At 44.8% G+C, this 23,813-nt stretch overlaps 1 protein-coding gene across 1 annotated transcript in view; it reads left to right on the forward strand.

Moving 5' to 3' along the window:
• The window catches only part of RASA3 (RAS p21 protein activator 3), a 122,872-nt gene that overhangs the window by 36,740 nt on the left and 62,319 nt on the right, over positions 1-23,813 (forward strand). Inside the window, exons 3-4 of the mRNA XM_026046691.1 lie at positions 8,511-8,614; positions 19,508-19,602. Of these exons, the coding sequence (XP_025902476.1) occupies positions 8,511-8,614; positions 19,508-19,602 (199 nt within the window). The remainder of the gene's footprint in view (positions 1-8,510; positions 8,615-19,507; positions 19,603-23,813) is intronic.

Genomic DNA, 23,813 nt, shown 5'->3' on the forward strand with positions numbered 1-23,813 from the left:
TGAGAAAACAAACTTCTTGTAGTAGGTCTAAGCAAGAAGCGTAACTTTTCCTTTGGGGGAAATTCCACCTGTCTTCAGATATCATTATAAAGCTKAAGAGGTACATGGAGGCTGTGCAGAAATTGGAAGGTTTCTGTTTTCCTGTGGAGCTGGGTTCTTTTCATCATTTGAGGTGAATTCAGAGGACAACAGCATATGGTCATAGCTCTGCAAATCATCACTGATAAGATTGAAAGAAATGGAAGGCCAGAGAGGAAACATAATTATGTAAATACTTAAAATCAAGAGGAAGGAAATTGTTCTCCATGTCCAATATAGATTTTGCAAGTAATAACAGTCTTAGATTGCAGTGGAGAAGGAAGTTTGGTTAGGTTTGTTGTGAGGAAAAGCTTCCTACSTTTAAAGATGCTGGAGTGCTGGACTAGGTTGCCTTGGTGTTTTGCGCGTTGATTGCTAAAGGCTTTTGTCASGTTAGCTGTAACCCGTTCTGGCCAAAAATGGGACTCCTGCTGCCAGAACATCAGGCAGAGCAGGTGACATCTCACAGTCCTGTGCAGCTCTATTACCTTTGGTCTAAGGGTATCTTTTCAGTGAGGGAGAAAGTGATGACCAGGGAGGTTTTCTCCAGTGGCAGTTGCCGCCTTCTTCTGTGAGCTTCTGTTTGAAAATTTAGTCACAGAAAGGGGGGGATACACACACACACACACACACACACACACACACACACCCATTTCTAGATATCAACTGAATTTTGCGTTTATTCATATAGATGCTTTTCTCTTTATGTTTGTTTCTCTTGTATCAAAATACCAAATCCATGAGCAGAAAAGCTCGGGGATGTCTTCCCAGGCTGTAGGTAGGAATTACTCTTGGTGAGGAACACTGAGGACACTACTTAATTTATAATATGTTTGTATTTATAATATGCTTGTATTTAAATTTATAATATGTTTGTATTTAAATGTATTAAAACAAATGCATAGACTTCCAGAGGGAGATATTTTTCAAATGTTTTCAGGCACTGCTGTGGTAGCCTGTTGTTTTTTGTAGTCCTTCCATATGAACACATAGCTAAGGAGCCAGTCATGTCGTTACATTCTTTAGTGCCGGCCTGTAAAACTGTTCAGTGCATAGAGTAGCTGTGAACTATTGGACAGGGAAGGCTTGTGTACCCCAAGGCCCCCATCCTGCATGTGCAGCAGAGAAATACCTGCTTTCAACCTCRTGCAGCAACAGAGAGACACACAGTGGGTCCCTTCTTCTGAGTCCCTTCACTGCTGTGATATGTTGTCACATAAGACCAGGGACACAAAATTGGGCCGACSTGTGACTGGAATCCTTTCCAGCTATCTGTATAAGGAGACTTAGAATTAAAATCATATTGAAGCACTTCAACTTGTGTACTTGGGAATTCAGTGAATATGGGTTTTTGCTTGTATTTTTACTCAGTTGAGCTTCATTGAACTAAAATCAACYCCATTTTCTTAAGCACTGCAGAAATGTATATTTTCCAGGCAGACCTGCTGCAGCCTTTGGACTTGGAGTCATGATCTCCTGTGTTTTATGCTGGTCCAGTATAAGAAGTTACCTTCCTGAGCTCTGTCCTAATCTTCAGCAATAGCTTTTTTATTTTAATAGGCTGCGACAGAGGCTCAGGAAGACGGCTGAGAGTAGTGGCCTCTTAAATCAACCAAACAGAGGGCATTTAGAGCTTTGAGAGCTGAACCAACATATCCTGCTTCCCAGACCAGCACCTTTACCAGGGCTCTTTAGAGAACATGGGAGAGTCTTGATACCCTGTATTCAATTTTCTCTCTTAAACTAGGAGCAATTAAGGAAGATTCATAACTTGCTGCCAGCAACTTCAGTCATTCCCACCATCCAGCATCTGCCGACTTCCCTTAAACTGGGTGGCTGCATCGGTGCCTTGCGCTGGAAGGTTTCAGTGACCACTGTTAGGGCAGGTTATGGGTTGCAGCGCGTTAGTTAGTGACCACCGTTAGGGCAGGTTATGGGTTGCAGCGCGTTAGTTAGTGACCACCGTTAGGGCAGGTTATGGGTTGCAGCACGTTAGTTAGTGACCGCCAGTAGGGCAGGTCTCTCCGTGCACCCGGAGCGCGGTGTGGCAGGGCTGTTGGTTAGGGCAGAACCATCCGGCTTCCCTGGGCGCCTCTGGTCAAGCACAATTTGTGTGGGGGCAGCTCAGTGGGAGCCCCAGTTTCCCAGAAGGAGAATCTGGAGCTCCTGGAGCAGTGCTGGTTTCTTGAGCTCCTTGACATGAACTTTTGGTAAGTTCTGAAAAGGTCACATGAAAGTCATAAAATACAAGGGAAAGGGCAGTTAGAGCCAAGATTTAATACACTTCTCTGATTAGTAATTATTGTTCAATATTTATATTACCATTATACAAAAGGCACYGAATAGAATTGGATCCATTCCATATAACCTAGCACAGTTGTACCTAAAGAGATTGGTGTGCTCTATGCCGTAACGAGTACAGGAGAATATATGTATTTTTAAATACGTAGATATACAACTTTTCTGTACTTCTGAGCTGCAAGCAGTGGATTTTCTTACTTACACAACCTGACAAGAATTTTGCCAGTTCATTTCCTATGTTGAACCAACCATTTAGCTGCCCATAAGGGAAGCTTCACTATTAAGGCTCCACTATCCAGGGCTTGTTCCTAGTTACAACTCTTCCCTGAGGATAAAACCTTTCTCCGTTGGTTGGCATGAAGACTGACTTTGCCGTTGCTGTCTGCATCAGATGTTTCCATTCACTTAAAGGGCAGTGTCAGCTGCAACAGGAAATCGAGGAAGCTTCTCARATCATAGGTGAAGAATGGAAGGCATGTGACATCTCTACATTTGTTTGGGAGATATGAATAAAGACGAAAAGTGACGTACACTGAGAACCAAGTGGCTGAGAGCACGAGCTCAGGAGACATTAGCCAAGCACCTTGAGTCCTTAGTTCTTCACTATTTCCCTGGAGAATTCTTCTCATGCTGAACATGACTATCAAAGCCTGAGGGAAAGAGAAAATGAAGCCAGAGGCCGTTTTCCAGCCTCTTTTCTTCCCCCGTTACTCTCCAGTGAAAGAGCGCCTGGGAGTGCAGAGCGAACCGCGCCGCACATTCATAGCCCAGCAGACCCTCGGGTCTGGCTCTTAGTGCTGAATCTGGTGACAGGTTTGGTCAGCAGGCCTTGTAACCTGCCCGGGATAGTTCTGCAGCGGCGTTTAAATGCTGTTGCTTTTTCATTCGAGGCACACTCGAGCGCTTTGCTTTGCTCTGGAGTTCATGACTGCTTAGCTAAACTTCTCTCCCATGTTGTGATGACATCTTGGACACCGGCCACTTCTCCCATCAGAAACACATGGTTGTTTCCCGTAGTTGGCGTGCGGCCAGAGCTCGCTGCTGTGTCCGAGGGAGCTCCCTTAGCTGCTTCCATGCTCCTGCGTGGCCAGTGCCCCTCCTGGGAAAGCAGCCTTTCCCAGGCCTTGGAGGGGATGCTGCAGCGGGAGCTTCCCCCTGCTCCCCCRGGACCTGCCATCTCCCGCGCTCGGCTGTGTCTCCCGGAGCTCCAACCCATTCCTGGGGCGTGGAGCCATGGGAAGCCTTGCGGGAAGGGGCCGAGGTGGGCACGGGCAGGGAGTCAGGCTGTTCCGGGCCGCTCCGAGGGTGCGTGGCCATGTGGGGAAGCCGTGGGGCTGGGAAGGGCGCCAGGAAGGGCCAGGGAGGCTGAACGGGAGGAGGAGAATAAAGARTGCCTCGGAACCCAAGGCGGCCTTTGCGAATGAGAGCCCTTATCCAGCCCCAAAACCACCCCCATGAGCCACAATTGTGGCAGTTGTAGACTGAGCTATATTAAAAAAATAAATAAATAAAAGGGGGAAAAAAAAGGGAGAGAGAGTCAACGCAGCTGTAATGTGACTTCTGCTGTTGTTGGTGTGTGTCGTCTTACAGAATATTTTGGGAGGTGACCAGGGGCCRAGCGGCTGCTGCTTAATGTTATCATAATCCTTATAAGCCTCCCTGAGCCGAACTAGCAACTGTCAAGTGAGGCGGCTCCCTGGAGCTCGTGTGTCTGTGTCCCCACTGGGTCTGGGACGGAGGCCGCGCGCGGCTCGTGTTCCCGGGCCCTGCGCGGCGGAGGTGCCGGTGGCTGCAGCGCGGAGGCACCAGGAGCGTTTGTCCCAGCAGGGAGTGAGCGCGTCCAGGAGGCTCCAGCAGCGCCCGGGAGCGCGAGGTTGGGATGTAGGTTCTGCCTCAGGTGCCGCGCGCGCGCGCGCCGCCCGCTCGGTGCTTCCCAGGCAGCGCTGGGAATTTGTGCGGAGTCAGGTAGGAAAGCAAGCGGGGCCTCGACCGACCTCGGCCTTGCTCGTCCGCCCGCCTTCTTGCAGCTCTGTTGTGTCTAGTARGAGACTGAAGCGCATTCAGGTTTTAGTTGGCTCTCTTGAACTGCCTGGAATAATCCCTGCCTTTTCCCCTCTGTTACGTACACTGCAAGGCATACATGAAAAATTATCAGCCAAGTAGTAGAAAAAAAAATGGTAGTAGAAACAAACAAGTGTAGCTTTGTATACGGTCTGATTTTTACTTCCAGCTCACACTGTGATGTGAACTCTGGTTTTCAGTTCATGCGACAGGATGTGTCCAGTATTTCTAAACGTTTTAAGAACAGTCAGAGGATGTGGGGTTGTCTGTGGCATGTTAATAGTCCTTACTTCCAAGCACAAAAGCGGTAAAAACTGTGCACAAAGAGTTCTGGTTTGAGGGGTTTCATTATTATTCATCATGCAGCGCTCTCACTTCATCCACTGAAGTTCTACTGCCAAAATAAAAACAGAACTGCTTTTGCAAATCCTCAAGTATTGAGAAACAGCCACAAGGTTTTGCAGCAAAGCCTGAACTGAGGAAATGCTTTTATTCTGAGATTTGCTTTATGAAGGCTCTTCCTTTCAGTTTTACAATTTCTGATGATTTCTGTACATATCTAAGCATATAGAATTAAAGTTTCCTCTCGAGTTTAGTAAAACACCCAAAAGCAAATTTTGCACCTCYTTTTTGGCAGGGGAGGTTCCCATTCATCTCTCTTGAAAATTGGTATTTGAGGATTCTGTTCCTTATTTGCTTTCATTGCACTTGATTTATGCAGTGATTTATTTCTCTTCTCCTTCCCTCCCCCCTTCTGAAAACATACCCATTGCCAAACCATACATTAGAAAAGATTCAGAGTTGGGTGTCTTAAATGGGAAGTGCCATTAGGTTGGATAGTGGTGTGAATGAAACAATCCTTTGCTTTTGCCTTCCTGGTCTTCCTGCTCACTTGAGCGTTTAGAACAAGTAAGGGATTTTTTTGTGACTATGCAGAGAASAGACCTAGAGTTTCAAGCCATTGCACTATGTTGTCTAAGGTTTTACGTGACCATTTCACAGAATAACAGAATCACAGARTGTTCAAGGTTGGAAGGGACCTCTAGTCCAACCCCCCTTCTCCAGCAGGGACACCCAGAGCACGGGGCACAGGGTGGCGTTCAGGCGGGTTTTGAAGACCTCCAGAGAAGGAGGCTCCACAGCCTCCTCCAACCAGTATTTATTAATTTCTGCCTGCAGACGGGCTGGGGCCCCAGCTGGGTGTGGAGGAGTGGCCACGAGGGCTCGGGAACCWGCAGCCTGCAGGCCAGAGCCTTCCCTGCGCACCTGGAAACTGGGAGCAGGGCGTTAAAATCCCTGCAGATCTTGTCCCGCACCCTCTAGCCCTGCCAAGGCAAGAGCAGAGCTAGACTTAAACCAAGCCCTGTTTCATAACTAAGCAGTATTGATGCCTGCCCTGCCTCCCATCACTGTGACAGCRGAACTAACGGGAAATCAGTAAAAGTAGATGGAGTTCAGTGTTCTGAAGACGAGTTTGAAGCTGCTTCTAAGTGCAGCTTGGAAGGAGGCTAATTTGCTTTTATGGTAGGAGCTTATTCCACTGTCTTCTGTCCTTGCAAAATCCAATTTTCAGCAGTTTTGTTCCACCGCCCGCTTGAAATGAGAGCGAGACGGAAGCTTCGTGGATGCGCGGCCTGCACCGCAGCGTTGCGGGCCGGATGGACACGCGCCCCCGCTTCTGCTCACCCTCTGGGCCCAAAACTTATCCCGAGCTTCGGGCCGTTCTGCAACGGGAACTTAAAACTTGCAAGCTGAATGYGGAAGAGGGCTAAATTTCCAGCCAAGCATGTGTTGGTGTTTGTTTTGGAGCATCTAGTCAGCCTCCCAAGGGCTGTGCAGGCAGATGCTGCTGCCTTTTATTAATTGCTCTGTCAAAATAAAAGTGCTCACTTGGGCTGTTGGACCAATTTCGGCTTTTGGGATAGAGGGGGCAGTCAAGGAGGGAGGGATTTATTTATTCTTTGGCGAGGAGGGGAGGCGTGGAGGAAAGGTCCTGGAGCCCTGGGGCTCCTGCTTGAGATAAGTTAGCTTGGGAAATAAATCATGGGGCTTGACTGCTGTGACCTCTTGCTCTTCAGGTCCGGGAGGGAGACAGGGCGAGCACTGTTCGGAGGAGATAGAGGCAGGATAAGCCCCTAATTCAGGGGGAGGCTCCAGGCCGTTGCGGGGCTGCTTTTCGGTTCTCACAGAAAGAAGATACTGTTTGTGCAGAGCTGCACGACATTTGGGGGCGGGCGCCCGCATGAGCCTTAATGTGTTTCTTCCTGAAAGTCAGGATTTTGTCCTGTGGGGGGTGAATGTGCTGAATCAGAGGGGGTCCCAGCGTGAATGTAGCAGTAAAAGCCCTTGTCGTTTCCAGTCACTACCTGACTTTGTTYTACAGCAGTGCTGGCTGAAGGAGTCACCCGCCCGTTGGTTGCTCCCTTGCTCTGATTTCCAGCCGGATGCCTTTAGGTTTAAGCAGTGGACTCCGTCTTGGTGGCAGGAGTTCAGCACGTGTCTGTGCTTTGGGCCTCATGGTTCACCTGATATATTTCTTCCATGTTGCTGGTGGGCCAGCAGTATAAAAAGGTGTTTCCTGCTTTTCAGAGATGTCTCTGGGCTTAATGAAATAACCCAGTTTGACGCATTTTCTTTGAATACASTGTTGAGTGCTCAGCCAGTATGCAGAGCCTCTACGTTCTGAGTAAGATTTGGTGGCTTTTGAGGGCRGACAGGAGTCCTTTGGGAGTCTATTCTTACTGTAGGCAGAAATATAAGCAAAAGTATATAGTGATCTATAATACCTATGCTGTGGTATCCTGGGAGTGGCCTCTACTGACAAAATGCATGAAAAATTGCAAGTTAATGCAAGGAGCTATTGACTCTTGGGTATGTGATTTTCTATCATAAAAAGCCTTCAATAATGATTAAAGCTGCAGCCCAATCCCATCCCCTGGTTTGGGGCTTAGCCAAGACAATAGGGAGGCCTGTGTTTAAAAGGGGCAGTAAAAACCTCCTGGCTTTCTGCTTGTTAATTAGAATTGGAGCTTTATTTTTAWGTCTACAGCTGCAATGCTTGCTCTSTTCCTCCATATGACTCCAAGCGCATCCACCCGCCTAGATCTACCGAAGCAGGAACCCAGGCATGTGCGGTGAAAAGTCTGTGGTGAAATAACAAACCTGTCAGGGAACAAATCATGTTGAGAGATGCTCCTGGTTCTTAGGCATAATTCCTTAACCATATAATTGGATAGAGGGAAACTGAAAGGGCTGCTGCTAGGAGCCTCAGATGGTGTTTTCCATTTAGATTGGTAGGATTCAAAGAAAGCCACATAAGTCTCTAAAGAGCTTTTTGTGCTGAGATGGCATATATATATAKATATATATATGTATCTATGTATATTTAAACCTAGTCGTACTGTGAAAGAGCTTTGTTCTGGGAATTCCAGCAAGTGAAAATAGAGACACATGCAGGGTTATCATATAAAAAGCATCATGACAGCTCCAAGGCTTATTTACCATCAGATGTCTGAATCTGCCTTTAAATTAAAAACTTTGGGAAGGGTGAGAAAGGAGGCAGTGGCTGTAGGCATTGTATTTTACATAAATTAAACTCCTAGAGAAATGTGTACAATGATTCCCTGCTGCATTTGCTTATCCTGCCTCTCTGTGTGCTCTTGTGGCCGCTGTTACAAGGTCTGCTGTAAGCAGAGGTCTCTCCTACCTGCTCAGGGCACTGTGTGCCAGCAAGTAATCGTGTCTCTGCCACTTCTGTTCAGGGACTCTTGGTTCTTGTTATTGTTGGATTTTTTAAAAAATAAAATTTAAGTTTAAATTAAAATTCTTTCTCGCATGTCAGGAAATCTTTGATTTACGGCTGTTTGAGGTAGGTGGGGAGAGTCGAAGTGAGACCGCGCTTGGAGAGACAGATGCACCTCCTAGGGAGGGAGAGCAGCGCGGCCAAGTGATGGTCAGGGTGTGAAGTTCAAGCACGTGTTTTCCTCCAGGATATCAACACTAATTTATCTCTTTCTTTGTGTGTATGTGTGTGTATGTACGTTTGTTTGTTTGTTTGTTTTTTTACCCAGCCCCTTCTATGGAGAAGATTTTTACTGTGAAATTCCTCGGACCTTTCGCCATCTGTCATTTTATATTTTTGATAGAGATGTTTTTCGAAGGGATTCCATCATAGGTATGTGCTCATAAATTATTATTTTCTTTCTAACTTAATTCTGTTGGATCTTGCCTGGCAGACCTTTACAGGTGGAGGTCTTGGTTTGATAAACAACGACAGTGATAAACGATGCCCAGCACTTTCCTTTTTTGTCAGATGAGTTAGTGGCTCAGGATTACATGTTATAAAGAAGATTAGGAGATAAATAGTGATTGATTTGGGGGCAAATGCAGACTGCAGTTTAACGGCAATGGCCAATACAGCAGTGCTGACATGTTGGCGGTCTCATTTCCTACTGCATTTTTAAATAAAGTTTTGAGTTTTGGAGAGTTGCAGGGCTCATTAGAGTTGTCTGTGGGCAGCATCATTAAAGCCCAGCTGCCTACACAGTGATAGTTACTGATCCCAGGTACCCGCAGTACAGCAGGGACAGGAATTTTACGAAGAGCACTTTACAGCAGAGCGAGCTGTTCCTCGCTGCACAGAGCAGTTCCAGCAGCCTCCCACTGCCTGCTGGAAATGGACAAAATTTCACATTTTGCAGGTATTGCCTGCCATGCATTTCATATGCAGCAAACGGCACGATGCTCTGTTTAACTTTAGGGATAAAAAGCTTATTGAACTCCCGTTATCGGAGAGGGGAACAGTTTCAATTTTAAAGCATTTTATTTGGGCATTTAAGCTTCCAAAAACCAGATAAATTTTGAGGACTGATCATAATATATATTTATACATGTACATATATGTGTATATATTTATAAAAATATATTCTTTTTTTTCTATGCTAATTGTTTGCTTTGTGTTAGTGGCCTTGTTTTGCTTGGATTTTGTTCCTTTATTTATTCATCCGTTAAGAAAGGCAGGTATGTCTCTCACTTTTTAAATTCCAGTGTAGAATGAGGTGTGTATATTTTGATGATGGTAAGGAAGCTGTTTGGTGTGGAGCTGTTGTTTGTACAATGCTGTAAAAAAGCTTTGCTACAGGCACACATTTGTGGTGTTGAGCTCTTCACACTCATCTTTCCATTATACTAGATTATCATGCATTTACTGTCTTWCCTCTTTCATTTTTGTTTTGTGATTTATATAGCAGCTGAGAAAGTGGATCATTCTCTTTATGGCCCTACCCTAGCTCATCTGTGAGCAGAATCTAGCATTTTTGATTTTGCTGTTTTTGATTTAAAGTAAATAAATAAATAAAAAGAACTTGGCTGGGCAAGGATGTGCTCTTGTGAATTCAGTAGGAATGTTAGCTTTGAATGCTTGTTTTTGTGGATTTTGCATTTAATGTTATGGCTAGATATGCTTCGTTGGGTCAGGGCTTGTGAAACTTCATGCAAAATCCAATAACATTACTGGAAATTGTGTTAAACTTCACTGGAACAAGTCTTTAACACGAAATTGTCTCTTATTTACTGTGTTAATCTGCTGTCAGCTACTCCATTCCTTTATGGAGCATCAGCTTGGAACTGAGCTCCTCTTAGCTGTGTGTCCTCATACCTGTGCGTCTGTTAACAACAAGCAGGTTTTTATTGCTATCGGTCATGGACAAATAGAAGTCCTTACCGTGATCTTTTAAAAGATATTTTTCTTTTCCTGTTTCTCCTTAGATTTTGCCGTATTTCCAAATTAGGACCCTGGTACCTTCAACCAATTGGTAGGCTGAATTATGTAGTTGAGGAGGTCTTGTTCCTCCACATGAGAGGATTAACAATTCTGTTGCTTGGGGGAGCTCTTTCTGAGGTTACTTTTCCCGAGGCAAAGAATTACCTTTTTCAATTGCATGTGTTAACCTCATCTTTAAATACAAGTGTCCAGAAGTCGAGTTAGGTAAAAATCATGACTCTTTCTGAGAAACAGCACAAGATGCACGAAAGATCTTAAAAGCAGGATCACCAAGGAAATAGGCTACCACAGGAGGTAATGCTGTGGGGCAAGGCAGCTTCATAGGAAACAAGAGTGCATCTCACAGGCAATATCTTCATATTCATATAATTCAGGTTTGCCTCCAGATTTAAGTAGCAGCAACTTCAGCTCTCCTTTTCTGGGGAGAATAATGTTGCTCAAGAGCACACATGCATAGCCTTTGCACAGGAAGAATGTTAGGTAAAGAACTAGGGTGGAACTGGGCTGATCTAAAATTAAGGCTCAGTTCTGGCACATGCAGAACTTGGGTGAGGGTTTCAGGGTTTGGTTTTTGAGTGGGCTTTAGGAAAGATCTCTAATCTCCAGCTTCCTACTTGTAATGTGAAATAATATCTCCCTTCTTTCAATTGATGAACATTTCAATCTTGAAATCATTCTCTCAGATCTCCTGTGTGTTAGCATTTTTTTCTTGCTACAGTGGCTCATGAACAGCCCTTGAACTGGCATTTCTTGATAAGGGTTTTACTCTGTGGAGCAAGGGTGACTTGAAAGACWTGAAACAATTCAGACCTTATGAAATTTCAGAAAAGTGCAGATTGATATACTACTGTTTTAATGTAGTGCTTAAGTAACAATTGGGTTCTCCCTTTACATTGAGATTTTACAGAGTTTCCTATCTTCTTTCTCTCCCTGTCCCCTTCTCCCTAATGACAGAACTCTTTCATAGGAGCAATATCTGCAAAATTAAAAAGAAACGGTTGCTTTCATGTGTATTTTCAATACAGTAAGTCTTAAGAGGCCTCTGGAAGAGACTCGCCCTGAGAAGTTTAGTTAAGAGTAGAGCTAGAAAAGTCTCTCTTCCACCGAGCTGCAGAGCTGTGCGAATAGGGGCCCTTTGTTTGCATTATAAAGATCACTTGTGCTGTGCAGTCGTCATGAGACACTTCTGCTGCAGTCAGTGTGGCCACCCGGGCCCGTCCAGCAATGCCCCTTCTCAAAGAAGGGAACTGGGGTCTAGTGCCTTCCATGCAGGGTGACTAATTTTAAGTTCAAATGTTACTGAGCTTGTGAGTTTGGCTGTGTTTCCTGTGGGACCTGGTGTGCTGAAGACATCTGTGTGCGTTGTTTGCTTGCCTTGGTCTTTTGGGGTGTCTTTTCTGAGAGAGAAGGCCGAGTGCGAACGTCACAAGACGGTGAGAATGTGACAGCAGCTATATTTGGAAGTTGATCGGCTAGAAAAATGCCTTTTAATATTAGRACATTAATTTCCGGGGTGCCTGGAGCTCAGAGTAAGCTTTCTGTTATTTCTTCAAATGTGACGCACGCATTGGCGAGAGCAAATTATCTACATCCAAAACGCAGCTCGCCCAGTATGTGGCAGATGAGAGCCCTCAAGCCAGCACAAAAGGAAGGCGGGGGAGAAACCGAAAAACAAGAAGCCCCTGAAACCTCTGAGTGAAACTTCCGAGGGGAACCAGACAAGCTCGGAAAGGCGAGCACGTGTGTGGCAGATATGTTTTGGAACACAGTGTCCTGTTTTGGCAGACAGGATGAGAGGATTGCTCAGATAAAAGTATCTTTGGGCTTGCATGTTTGTTTATTATGCCTACATTTCCTACTGGTATTTTGCTAAGTCATGTAGGATTTTGTTAGGGGAAGAGATACGRCTCTGAACGGTGTCTTGGAAGACACAGTGAAATGAAAATAGAATGAATGAAATACCCAACTTAGGGGATCAAAGCAYGGATTCTGTCTATGTGTTTGATAAATTGTGGCAAACATACATTTACATACATTTGTTACGGAACTAGACTAGTCTCATGTTGCCTCTTGCCGTTTTGCTTTTTGACTGATACCTGGCTAGAGTTTATTAAGTGAATTTATGCTGTAAGGATGTAAGGATTTAAGTAGGAAATAAAAATAATGGTAAGTTTCATTTTAATTCACCTTCTCTTGCCAAAGATGAGACAGAACAGCTTTTCGTTTTAAAATAAATGAATGACTTTTGCTGCTTCCAAATGATTCAATATGAGCAGTAAGCAAAGTTAATGAAATGAGTGTGTACAATAAATGGCAGAGCTATTTTCATTTAGCWTACAAAGAGAAAAGCTGTGTGGAAATGGGGTGACCTGAAAAACTGGCAGTTGATTCCCTGACAGCAGAAATGGGAATTTTGAATGAATTCAGTGCAGGGCATATTTGGGTAGTAATGCTGCTAAATGAGGCAAATGTAAATGTGTTCATTAATTATTAATTTGATTCTTTTTTAAAATTTTTTAGAAATAGTAAATGAGATTATAAATGAGCCAAACCAAGCCAATACATTAGAACAGAAGCATTTTCTCACACTTTCATGTTTGAACTAGCCTAACTGAAGAAAACATCTCCATGATAGGCCCTGGTGTGTAATGAACAGTTTCTTATGGTGTGTAATGAACAGTTCATGTTGCAAGTCTGTGTCCTTGAATATATAGATGAGTTAAAAACAGGAAATGTGCCACACCAAATCATTTAACCTCTTTAACACTAAAAGAATAGTAAAGATTACATGCTATTCAGGTGACAGGTACACAATTATTTATCATCTGCSTAAATCACCCTGTATTCTTTTTCGTGAGCACTTAATTTGTTATGTTAATAGATACTCATAACTGATGTGATAATGCCTATATTAAGGGGGAAGTGGACAAAAGAAAATACAAACAACACATTGAAGTTCTAAGAGGAAGAAATTACTTCATCATACTAATTTTTACCCTTCTTATTGCACTGAGGAATAAAAATTCTATATTTAGGTTTGTGGAAGTTCTGACTGATGGGCAGGTTTGGTTGCAGTGGGATGGGCTGGTACTAAGAAACTACCAAGGTCAGATTTCGGAGCTGTTAAGTGAAGAGGCAGAAGATCATATGGGGGAAGACTGGACAGCCATTCAGCTGCTCACACTTACTGCGCCTTACTGCTCTAAGAGACTGTATAGAGGCTACTAGGTGTCCTCTGAAAGAAATGTAACCCTTGATGGTGCATCCCAACAGGTTGTAACCATCTTCCTGTGTAAKACTAATGAGCTGAAGCCAAGGGAAGCAGTCGAACAAATTCTGCCTTTGGAGGTAATGCAATTTGGCTGCTATGGCCTAAATTAGAGAGARAAAAAAAAAGTCCCAGCTCAGGGACATGCTCAGAGGATGAAAAYGCTCCGGGTTGGAAGTTGTCCAAGGGTGGCATGTTTGAGCGGTCCATGCCTTTGTTCATGAGCATGCCCAAGGCAGAGGAGGAGGTGTGTTTACAGAATTGCCACCGTATTTTACTAAAAGACCAAGCTCACCATCCATCATGAGTAGTTGTTGCCAAGTGTAACTGAAACATCACCTTTTTATACCTTGTGGCATTTGAAATAAACCCCAAAAAAGAACAATTCCTGCTAAACTACGTTTTCTGTTAGGTTAAGTGGAAGAGAGATCTTCCAATACAGTACAATACTGAGAGCAAGGTTAAAGTAGACAGTTGGGTTTCTGTCCTTCCCCGTCTTCCCCGCTGCTGACCAAGGCTTCGGCAGAAGTCACAGCTTGGGTGGCTGTTTCCGTGATGTGCCTGTTGGATGACATGGGAGCAGTGCCTGTGGTATAAATAGAGCTACTAATAAAATAAAGGAAGCAGATGACTGGGTCCCACAACGACAAGTCTTGAGGAGCTATGAACTAGAATTGGCCTGAAGATCCTCCACAGTTGCACAGAAAGCCTAAAGTAAATACTGTCTGCACAGACTAAATTGTTAGGCTGCATTGGCAATATCTTTGAACAAAACAAGCGAACACAAAAGCAGGAAAACAAAGTTGAGCTTTCAAAAAATATGTAGTTTTCCTTTTTCCTCCTCCAAGTACACATCTTATAAACAAAACTCCTGTGCATACTGTGCAGGAGCCTTGGCTGTTCGGCACATCCTTTTCTGCAGGCTGCTGAACACTTGCTGCAAACCCGCATGGGAAATATATTCCCCATCTTCTCCTAACAGTCCCTTCTGTTACCTGTTAGCTTCTGCCGGGGTGTWAGTGCCAGCCTGGCCTTGCTCTCCCCTCAGCAGAGTTGGGGCTGAACTGGCTTGGAGCTTGTGCTGCTTCCCTGGCAATATCGGTCTGCATTTATGGGCACTGTCTGTAGTGGAAATACTTGTCTGTAATGAAGAGCATTCAGCAAGAAATTCAAACAAATAATTTTTATCTTGTAGAAATTTTCAGTAGCATGTAGGCAGCTGGTAACAATTTTTTCATTATTACCCTTAAGATAAATGTTTTTGGTCTGTAACCCAGGATGGCTCCTTGACGTGGTGCACGTAGGAGACAAACTAGACCTGCTCAGAGCTGAGGGACCAGTGAATCAGTCAGGAATTTAGGTCCCTTTAACATGTGAGTCAGACCTAATGTTTTGCTGTAAATGAATGAACCGTACAGCAGACAGCGTTAGTGGAGGATGATGCGTTAAAAATACTATATTGTTTCAGCTCATTTAGCAGCAATATTCAAAGTTTCTTGCTTTTCCACTTTAAAATGCATCTTTAGATGGTTTAAAGATGACACAAATTCTGCCTTGCTGAGTCTCATAAAATAACTACTGGGTCGTTTATTCAGGTTACGCCTCATGGCCTTGTAAAATGGCATATTCCAGTCCCACTGCTGGCCRACTCTTTCTTTTTTTCCTTTTCTGAAAGGAAACGTGTTTTCTGAGTCCGGCATCCGACATGAGCATTCGGCTGCCTTAGCTGTAAGCGACGCCCTGGACACCCTGGGCACTGCGAGGYGCGGAGTAACCGGGAGAGCCGGGCCTGGCGCGTCCGCCACCGAGGCGCCATCCACACGGAGGGTGTCCTGGCCACGTCACGAGCCCTGTGCTAGGCTTCATGTGGAGGTGTTGGGCACGGAATTAAAACCTCGGACACCTTTATGGGCTCTGTTTCAGAGCTCCCTGGGCGGAGCACCAGGAGCTCCRCCAAGGGCCGGCATCGAGCGGTGGTGCTTCCACCAGCACCCTCTCCAGTGGTCAGCCCCATTTCCCTACTCATCCGGGTTGCCCCGTTGCTGCCTCTGTGCCCAGAGGACTGACCTTCTGCCATCCTCTGTCTCCCAGCTGCCATAACGTGACTTTGAGCAGGGGAGCTGTAAAACAGGTCACCTGAAACAGTCTCTGCTTTAAAAATGCAAACGCCACCCACGCATGACCCCTGAAACCTGCCTCCTCCGCCCTTCTTTTCCCCCAGAGAGTTTATTTTCGTTGTTTGGTGGTTAAAAKGTGGGTTATTCCACTCATGGTGTTTCAGCATACCCAGTGCGGAGGTGAGTGGCGGGGCACAGTGGGGCTGCCCTCCTCYCCTGATGGAGAGGCTCATGGAAGGATGAACCTCCCTTGGGGCCTGTTGTGTGTCCTGTCTGAACGTGGGGATCAGGCTCTAGATATCCTGGCAAAGGTTTGAGCTGCTGGAGAKTGGGAGGCATGGGGAAACCCTGGCACCCTGGCTGAAAAATACGCAGGAGTGTGTGTCACATCCCCCGACCCATGAACCGCAGACGTGTGGAAGGAAAGAGCTCCAATGAGGAGAATGTTTTTACTGCATCTTCGGCAGTCGTGTCGCCGAGGACGTGTCTTGCTTTGCAAGAAGTGTCCTGTGCGCCTGCCTTGAAGCTCTCCCGTGCATTAAGCTTTAGGTCTCCCATCTCCTTCCACGCAGCGTCTAAAAGGTTAAGCTGCAGAGCGGAGTCTCTGCGGCCCCGGGTGGCTCTGGGGACGCAGGCGTGAGCGAGCGGTTGCCTCAGATACAGGTTTGGAGGCTAGTGCAGCTGTCTGGCAGCAGCCCAAGGCTGCAGAAAGAGAGAAAGGTTGGACATCGGGGTTAAGCGTGGGAGTGTGGAAGAATCTCAATGAGGAAAGTGCCCTAAGCGAGCTGTAATAAACTACTAATTTTTTTTGTTGTTTTTCCTTCTCTGGTGTCAGATTTATCTTCAAGGACAATCGTAGGCCCTTATCACTTCAAATTACAGGTGCCAACAGCTTAAGATTTGACCTCAATCCTGCGAGCGCAGAAGCTGTTGGAGCCAATGCATGTAGGTCAGTGGGTGAGGGAACGGGGAGCGCAGGGCCCGGCTGCTCCGTGCCGGCCGGTGCCTTCCGTGGCCTCGGAGCGCGGCCGGTGCGAGCCCCTGAGCGGCACTGCCGGCGCGGAGTCACGGGCAGAGCTGCTGCAGGGCCCTGCTCCGCACGGGAGCTGCTTGAGCTGCCCTGTCAATAGTGCACTTCTTACATCCTTGGGCTAGTGAAAGGAGAGGCCTTTGTTCTTTCTGCCCTCTTTTTTCTTTTTCTCCCTCCTGATTTTTGCTCTTTGGGGATCATTTGGTGCACAGTGGAAAACACTGGCATCCAGCCAGCGCCGCCAATAAGTGTGGCTCATTAATACGAGCTGCGTGTTTGCAGAGCACACAGCGCTGTGCAAACAGCTTCCTCATCAACTGGAAAACACTGGCATCCAGCCAGCGCCGCCAATAAGTGTGGCTCATTAATACGAGCTGCGTGTTTGCAGAGCACACAGCGCTGTGCAAACAGCTTCCTCATCAACACAGTTGTGCCATCCCCTTAACCCTTTGGAGCTGGAGGCATGTGCTCGCTGTCTCCAACCCCTGCATCCCTGTGCTGCCTCAGACCGTCGGGACTGGAGCAGGTCGGGCTCTGTGTGGAAAGAGAGGCAACAGTAACACCGTTTATGCTGAAGAYAGTAAAATTGTCCTTGAGCTTTCCCTGAGGAAGAGCCCTGCAAGGGAGGTGGCCGTGTGCGGAAGCYGCTCGGGAAGCAGGTCTGCGCTCCGGCAGGGATGTCCGCGAGGGATGAGAAAGGTAGAGCGAGGACAGCAGGCAGTGAAAGTGAACGGTCTCAGCTGAGACCCAGAGCGATTACGGGAAGGTCGTGTGTTTAAACGCAGTGCTCCGTTGCCCAGACAGTGCCTTGGTTGGGTAATGGAAGCGGTAACTTTGAGAATACACAGCCATCATTACAGGGATTCTCAGCAGGGTGACTTCATCTGTTCTCTCGAGTTCAAGTGTCTCATTCACCCTCTCAGCCGTCTTACTATGTGGATTTGTGTAATTTAATTATTGGTTCTCGGAAGTCTCGAGTCGCTAGGTCTGCGTGTCCAATAAGGAGCCTGGCAGTTTATCTGCTGCGTTAATCCCCAGTTTAATGTTTGCCAGGAGAGGGGCCTGGTAATCTCCAAAGGACAAGAAGGAGAGTGCTGAGAGCAGAGTTAGGATGGCTTAGGAGTAATGTGTCAGAAGCCTTGTGAAAGCCAAAGCAGAAACCATGACAGGAGCTGTGGAAGGACGGCAGAGCAATTTAGAAATCGGGATTGAGAGCCTGGAAACTGTCAGCAGGAGCAGCCTGGAGGTGACAGAAGGACAACACAGCAGTAGTTGCGACCAAGCGTGTGGGAGCAGCCCAGCAAGTGGAGAGCTGCGTGCATCTGTCCAGGTACAGCTAAAGGAAAGACCAGAATTTGAGAGTGGGGATGTGAGATGCTTTATGACTCATCCCAYTTCAAACTCTTGTCAAGACTTCAGTTAGGTTTCAGAAGGGAGAACATCTTGTGGCTGCCTTCATCTTCCTGCATCTTCATGCATCTATGCATCTTCATAGCCTTCCACCACAGGCATTTTTTCTCTAAGYGTCTTCCATGAACGTTTTCTGGGGCAGTGTATTACTGCCCCTTGGCCAGGCAGCATGCAATTGCGAAGCTTTGGGAATCTCTCTCTCACTTACAACAATGACTGGCTACCAGAGTATTTTCTTAACAAGATTTGGTTAAGAAAAGCCTTTTATTTCCTCAGCAAAGCTGTGGTCACAAGTCATATGCGGACATCCCTGTCCGGGAAGTCTATTACTGAGCTCCATTTCCAAAAGGCAACTTTCTTAAGCCTCGTGAATGTCTCTTGACTGCCCTGGATTCTTTCATCTTTAATGCGCAGCTTTTCTCAGTGCCTAGGGCAGCACCCAGCCCAAGGCTGCCTTCCGAGGAGCACATGATCCACGAGCAGGCCCTGCTCTGCTTTGGAAGAGAGAAGCTTGGAAAAAGTTCCATGACCACTCAGAGTGTGCTCTACCTGGCGCCTGTGAGAGACTGGGCACGATAAGAGTTTCAGCTTTGCATACCTATTGGCCTCAGCGTGTGTGTGCACCAGTTCACAGCGTGGAATTGGCTGCTGTTGCCCTAACTACAAAAATGAAATGAAATGAAATGAAATGAAATGAAATGAAATGAAATGAAATGAAATGACTAATTTTGGTGAGAATAAGGGAGTTTTAAACAGTGAAGGGAAAAGCTCAACTGTGTGTTTTCTCTGTACGGTTAGAGGTGGAACAGGAATGTCAGTACTTGGGTGGCTCTCGATTGCAGGCTCCGCAAGATGTGAGTGAGTGAAGTGAGTAAATCTTTTACCACTAAGAGAGGTAAAGTGCTCTCAGCACAGCAAGGAGCTCCCAGGCTCAAAATGCACATGTTGGACTCCGTCCTTAGTTGACATCTTCTCTAGTAACTGCACTGCTATAAAAATAATGTCAAAAGCCTCATCCTAAAACGCTATTACTAACCCCTCTGCTTGCAGCTTTCTATTGGGATTATGGTAGACATCTGCCTCAAAAAAAACAGAAACAAAAACAAACAACCAACCCTGGAGTCCATCCATTATAGTGTCATGAAAAAAAAAAATGTGTATATATATTTGCATCCTAAGCCATGGTGCAGAGTTATTCACACTGTTCAGTGAGTATGCCGTTAGGAATTTTCAAGTCTTTCACAATACAAAGTGGAAAAAGCTGTTCATCAGAAATAATTATGGATTGTGTAAGGAAATGTGCCCTGAAGAAACCTTTCCTTGTTATGAAGCTCCGATTGAAGAGGATAATCCTTAAATGATCGTTTTAAAACCTGTTTCTGATGCAAGTCTTATTGAAGTGTACTTAGGAAGAACTGTAGCATCTTTTAAACTGTGCTTCTGGTTTGCTTTCTTTTCAGGCAAAGTAGCTATACAGAAGGAGGATCTGCAGAAGTATCATAACAGAGACACCTGGTTTCAACTCCAGCATGTTGATGCTGATTCAGAAGTACAGGTGAGATTATCTGGGTAAAGGAATATTTATAAGGGGGTCGTGGCCATTGTATGAGTTGCGTGGCTCTTGGACAGATGTCGTGCTTCCCACACAAGGACAGCATTGCTCAGTGTGCTTTAGGTTTCACTGATGTCTGCAGGTTGTGTGTGGTGGTTGTTTGCAGAGTGAGATATTGGTGTGAGTAAATCAGAGGGTCCAGRATCTGGCCACGGAAATACAAAAGCTAAAGGAGCTCTAGGATCACTGTATTGCAAGGAGGGATGTGGTTATCTGCTAATATCAACTACTGTCAAAACCCCATAAATTAACTGTTGACTTCTCCATGGGCAGATCCAAGTTGAAAACAGTAGCTGCAGGTATTGTCTTAAATAATTGTGTAGGCAGATTATCACAGTAATAAAAGCAAGGACATCTCAGACACAGCCACTCCCTGCCAGGTTTCCAGGCCCTGCTCCAAACCATGGGAATGCTGATGATGTCACTTCAGCTTCATTTCGGGCTTGGGAGGTTCCAGGTTTTGGTACATGGTGTGAGTGACTCCTATTCTGCTGTGCCTTGACTCTGTTGGAGCAAAGTCTGTTACCTGCTGCAAGGCTGGCTCTTGTTAAAGCTGTTGCAACCAAATAAGAAATTAAAATATAGTAGGATATCATGTCAATATAAATCAGCTACTTAACTGTTTCCATTTTTCCCCTCCCTGTAAATACATGTTATAGATGACTTTCAAACAACAGAGTTTAGGAACTCACAGACACTCCAATCTTACCTGTGCAACAGTGTCCGGTTAACGTGAGGAGAAATGCTGCTYAGATAACTGTGTGGTAGGTTTGGACATAGAGAAGTACCAACTTTTCAAGCTGCATTTAAGTCTGCATACATGAGGCCTGAGGTTACTACTTATTGCATAGGCATTCACCTATGTAGTATGCGTAGTAAAGCGTACATGAAAATATATTCAAAGCTGAATTTCGTTTACTCGGAAAGATAGTTAAATAATCCAGTGTTGGACACGTGATACAAAGAAAGCCTCATGCCAGCTGGTTCAGTCTATAACATTCTCTCGTAAAATATCGATCCTCTTTAATGCCACATTTCATGCCATTGGTTATGGAAAGGCTTTTAACAGCCTTTTATCATTGAAGTCTATTCTGTTTACCCTTGTCTGCCGCAAAGTCTCCTGTGACAGTGACTTTTAAAACAATAGATTTCGCGTTTATTTCCTGCAGGATATGAAAACTTTCCTTTTATAATTTATCATTTGAAAAGGCCAATATTGAGATCATTCCTCACTGTTTATTTTGCCATAATATTGACACAAAAGGAGCTTGTGGAAGCTTCTTGGACCCAGGACAGCTGTGGTAATATAATGCTGTGAACTCGTAACYGAAAGGTTTGCAGACAGTTCTAGCTGCTTGGGGAGATGGGGAGCACATGCTAGACAGCATGCTCTTTGTTTGTCCAGTTTATCACTTCCTCTGTTTGTATCTTCACAAGAGCCCGACTGTTAAAAGCTGTTTCTGGTCTCCATGATAAGCATTTATTACAACTAATATAAATACGAACTGCACTCAGATGACTTGGGCAATTTACTGAGTCTTTAAATTTTAAGAAGTCTCTAAGAGGGCATTGTTCTCTATAAGTGAGAACTCTATAAGTTTTTTAGGAATCCTTATGCAAAGATGATAGCCAAATGAAAGAGTATTTTTGATACTGTTTTTGGATTTATGATATTTCAGTTGTACCTTCTTTTTATTTTCCCTACATATTTACTCTTTTGTTGGCAAAAGAAAGAATATTTGTGTTAATCAGAAGAGATTCTTGTGCAGTGTTATTAATTTTGGAGGAAAACTGCAGAACACAGTTTAAATGGTTAATATTTCCGCTGAGTTATACAAAAACTAATAGTCAAAAAGCAATTTTAATTCAACGTCTCTCAGTTAATCATTCTAGAAATTGTCCTCGTTGTCCACATAATCTAGTGGATTAAGCACTGGGCCTCGTGCCAGGAACGCCTGCACCTACTTCTGATTTTGTCGGTCAGTGGCCTTAATACTATTTTCCATGTCATAGAGCACTTTATGGTTATTTAGTTATGCATCAGAGCACTGTGTTGAGGTAAGCTACTGTAACCCCCATGCTTTGAATRCAGGGAGAAATCATCTGGCAGAGAGAATGCGACTAGCTTGAAGTCAAAAAGGGGGTGAATAACAGTGTTAAGACTCTTTATTTATCTATCTATTTATTCATTTATTTATTTTTAAGCAACCAACTAGCACAGTAAAAAATTGAAAATGATCTTAGAATGAATGAGTTATTGAAATATTGATGGTCTTGGGTGCTTCTCTTCTCAGATGCCTGATCTTGGGAGAAGCTAACCTTAACTTTGAAAATAAAAGCATTTATTTTCAGTTAAGGATAATAAGCTTTTCTGCATGTCAGAACTGTTGTTTTGAGTTTGCTACCCAAAATTTAGTGAGTAGAACTTTTGTTCCTCATATGTATGCTTGAAATAGTATATTAGATAAAGATTGCTGTCTCTCTTGCAAGTGCAAAATTGTAAAATATGTAGAATCCTACTGTTGCCAAAGTTGAGGGGTTTTCTTAATATCTATGTGTTGTTTTTCGAGTTTTATTTGGAAGCCCTTACTTTATAAGTATCCTGCCACACAAAAATACAGTAAGCCTATATATTAAAACAACCCCCAAATATAAATGGCAACGTTGGGTAACACCATCATATCTACTTATAGAGTTGCTTAGCTTGAGGCTTTGCCTGGGTTTATGATTTTCCACAGCTGACGATTCTCCCTGGCTTCTAGAGGTGTATTGTCAGGAGCACAAGGTGGGACTATGATGGACTTGCACTTCAGTGCAAGATGGTGCAAGACAGTCTTTATTGCAGACAGCGACTGTATCAACGTGGGAGAACTGACACAACAGGACTCAGTTGGCTGTCTACCTATGGAGATGTCAGGTGCTTTGAAGCCGTGTGTGTTGGTTGCTTGATGCCTGACAGCACTGCAAAGATGGAAGTTATGTTGGAGTCCTTTAGGATCATGATTGCTCTTGATCATCCATGCTGTGGTTGGTTGGTTGGTTGTAAAGGGCAGCCAAGAGAGCTTGTAGTCTCAGCACCACCACTCGATGTCCCTCTCTATGAGGAGCTTCATAGCTCTTCTTACTCTTCCCGCTTGGAAATAACCCACCGCGTTTCTGTCGTCGTGCTGCCCGTACGTACTCCACATGCTGTTCCTAGCCTGGGTGATAGGTGATAGGCCTGCTGTGCTGCAAGAGGTTGAAGTTGAAGCTGCTCTGTGAGGGCAAATGATTAAACTTCAGTGGTATTTGTTCAGTCTACATATATGAAATTACGTGAATTATGAGCATTTTCTTTTTGAATATATTAAAACATGTTAAATGCTGCCAGGAAGATTTATTACACAGAGAGCAAAATAAAATTTGACAACAGCCATGAAATGCATAATTCATGGCTTAATTTTCCAGACTGGAGAACTTGTTTGGAAAGTATGAGACCGTAACCAGATGGGTTTGTGCAGACTTAGTTGAAGGAGCTGAAGTCCCCATCCTCTGGCAGAGCCTCYCTGCTCCTCAGTGGGAGCTTCCCAGTCCTAAGCTTTTGTCATGCAGCGTTCAAGAGTAACAGCACTCAAACATTTCCCTGGAAAGTAAAACAGGACTTGAGGACTGAAAGTGGTTTAGCTTTGCTTTGAAACAGCCTGTGCAYGAGTGGGCAGCCTCAGCCAGAGGCAGGGACTAGCAAAGACAACCATTTTTTAAGCTGATAACGTGTAGTAACAGCATGGAGTTGCACATTTTCCATGGGATGTCTCTTCCCTACTAGTCTTTTGTCTTTCAGGATCTGCTCTTTTCTCGTTCTGCTACTGTGTGTGCATCTCTCCTGAGCTGTCCATCTTTGCTTCCTCTTTACATGCACCAGTTTACCCAACAGTAACTGATTCAAATATTTGCCTGGGGCTCTAGATGACAGATGCTCCCAGTGGTCCATATGTTCTSAGTGGAGTTTAAGCTCAAGTGCACTTCTGATCTTTATATGGCCTTTTTTTGTTGTTGTTGTTATTTTTGAGCAGTTTTCTCTTTTTTGCCCTTTTTTTTTCTCCTTTTTCCTACAGTAACTTCAGCCCTTCTGACCAGTTCAGGTCTGTTCTGCAAAGTTTGAGCTTTTCAGCTCA

This window comes from Nothoprocta perdicaria, unplaced genomic scaffold (assembly GCF_003342845.1).
Source record: "Nothoprocta perdicaria isolate Ctin4 unplaced genomic scaffold, notPer1 scaffold_454, whole genome shotgun sequence".
NCBI classification, from domain to species: domain Eukaryota; kingdom Metazoa; phylum Chordata; class Aves; order Tinamiformes; family Tinamidae; genus Nothoprocta; species Nothoprocta perdicaria.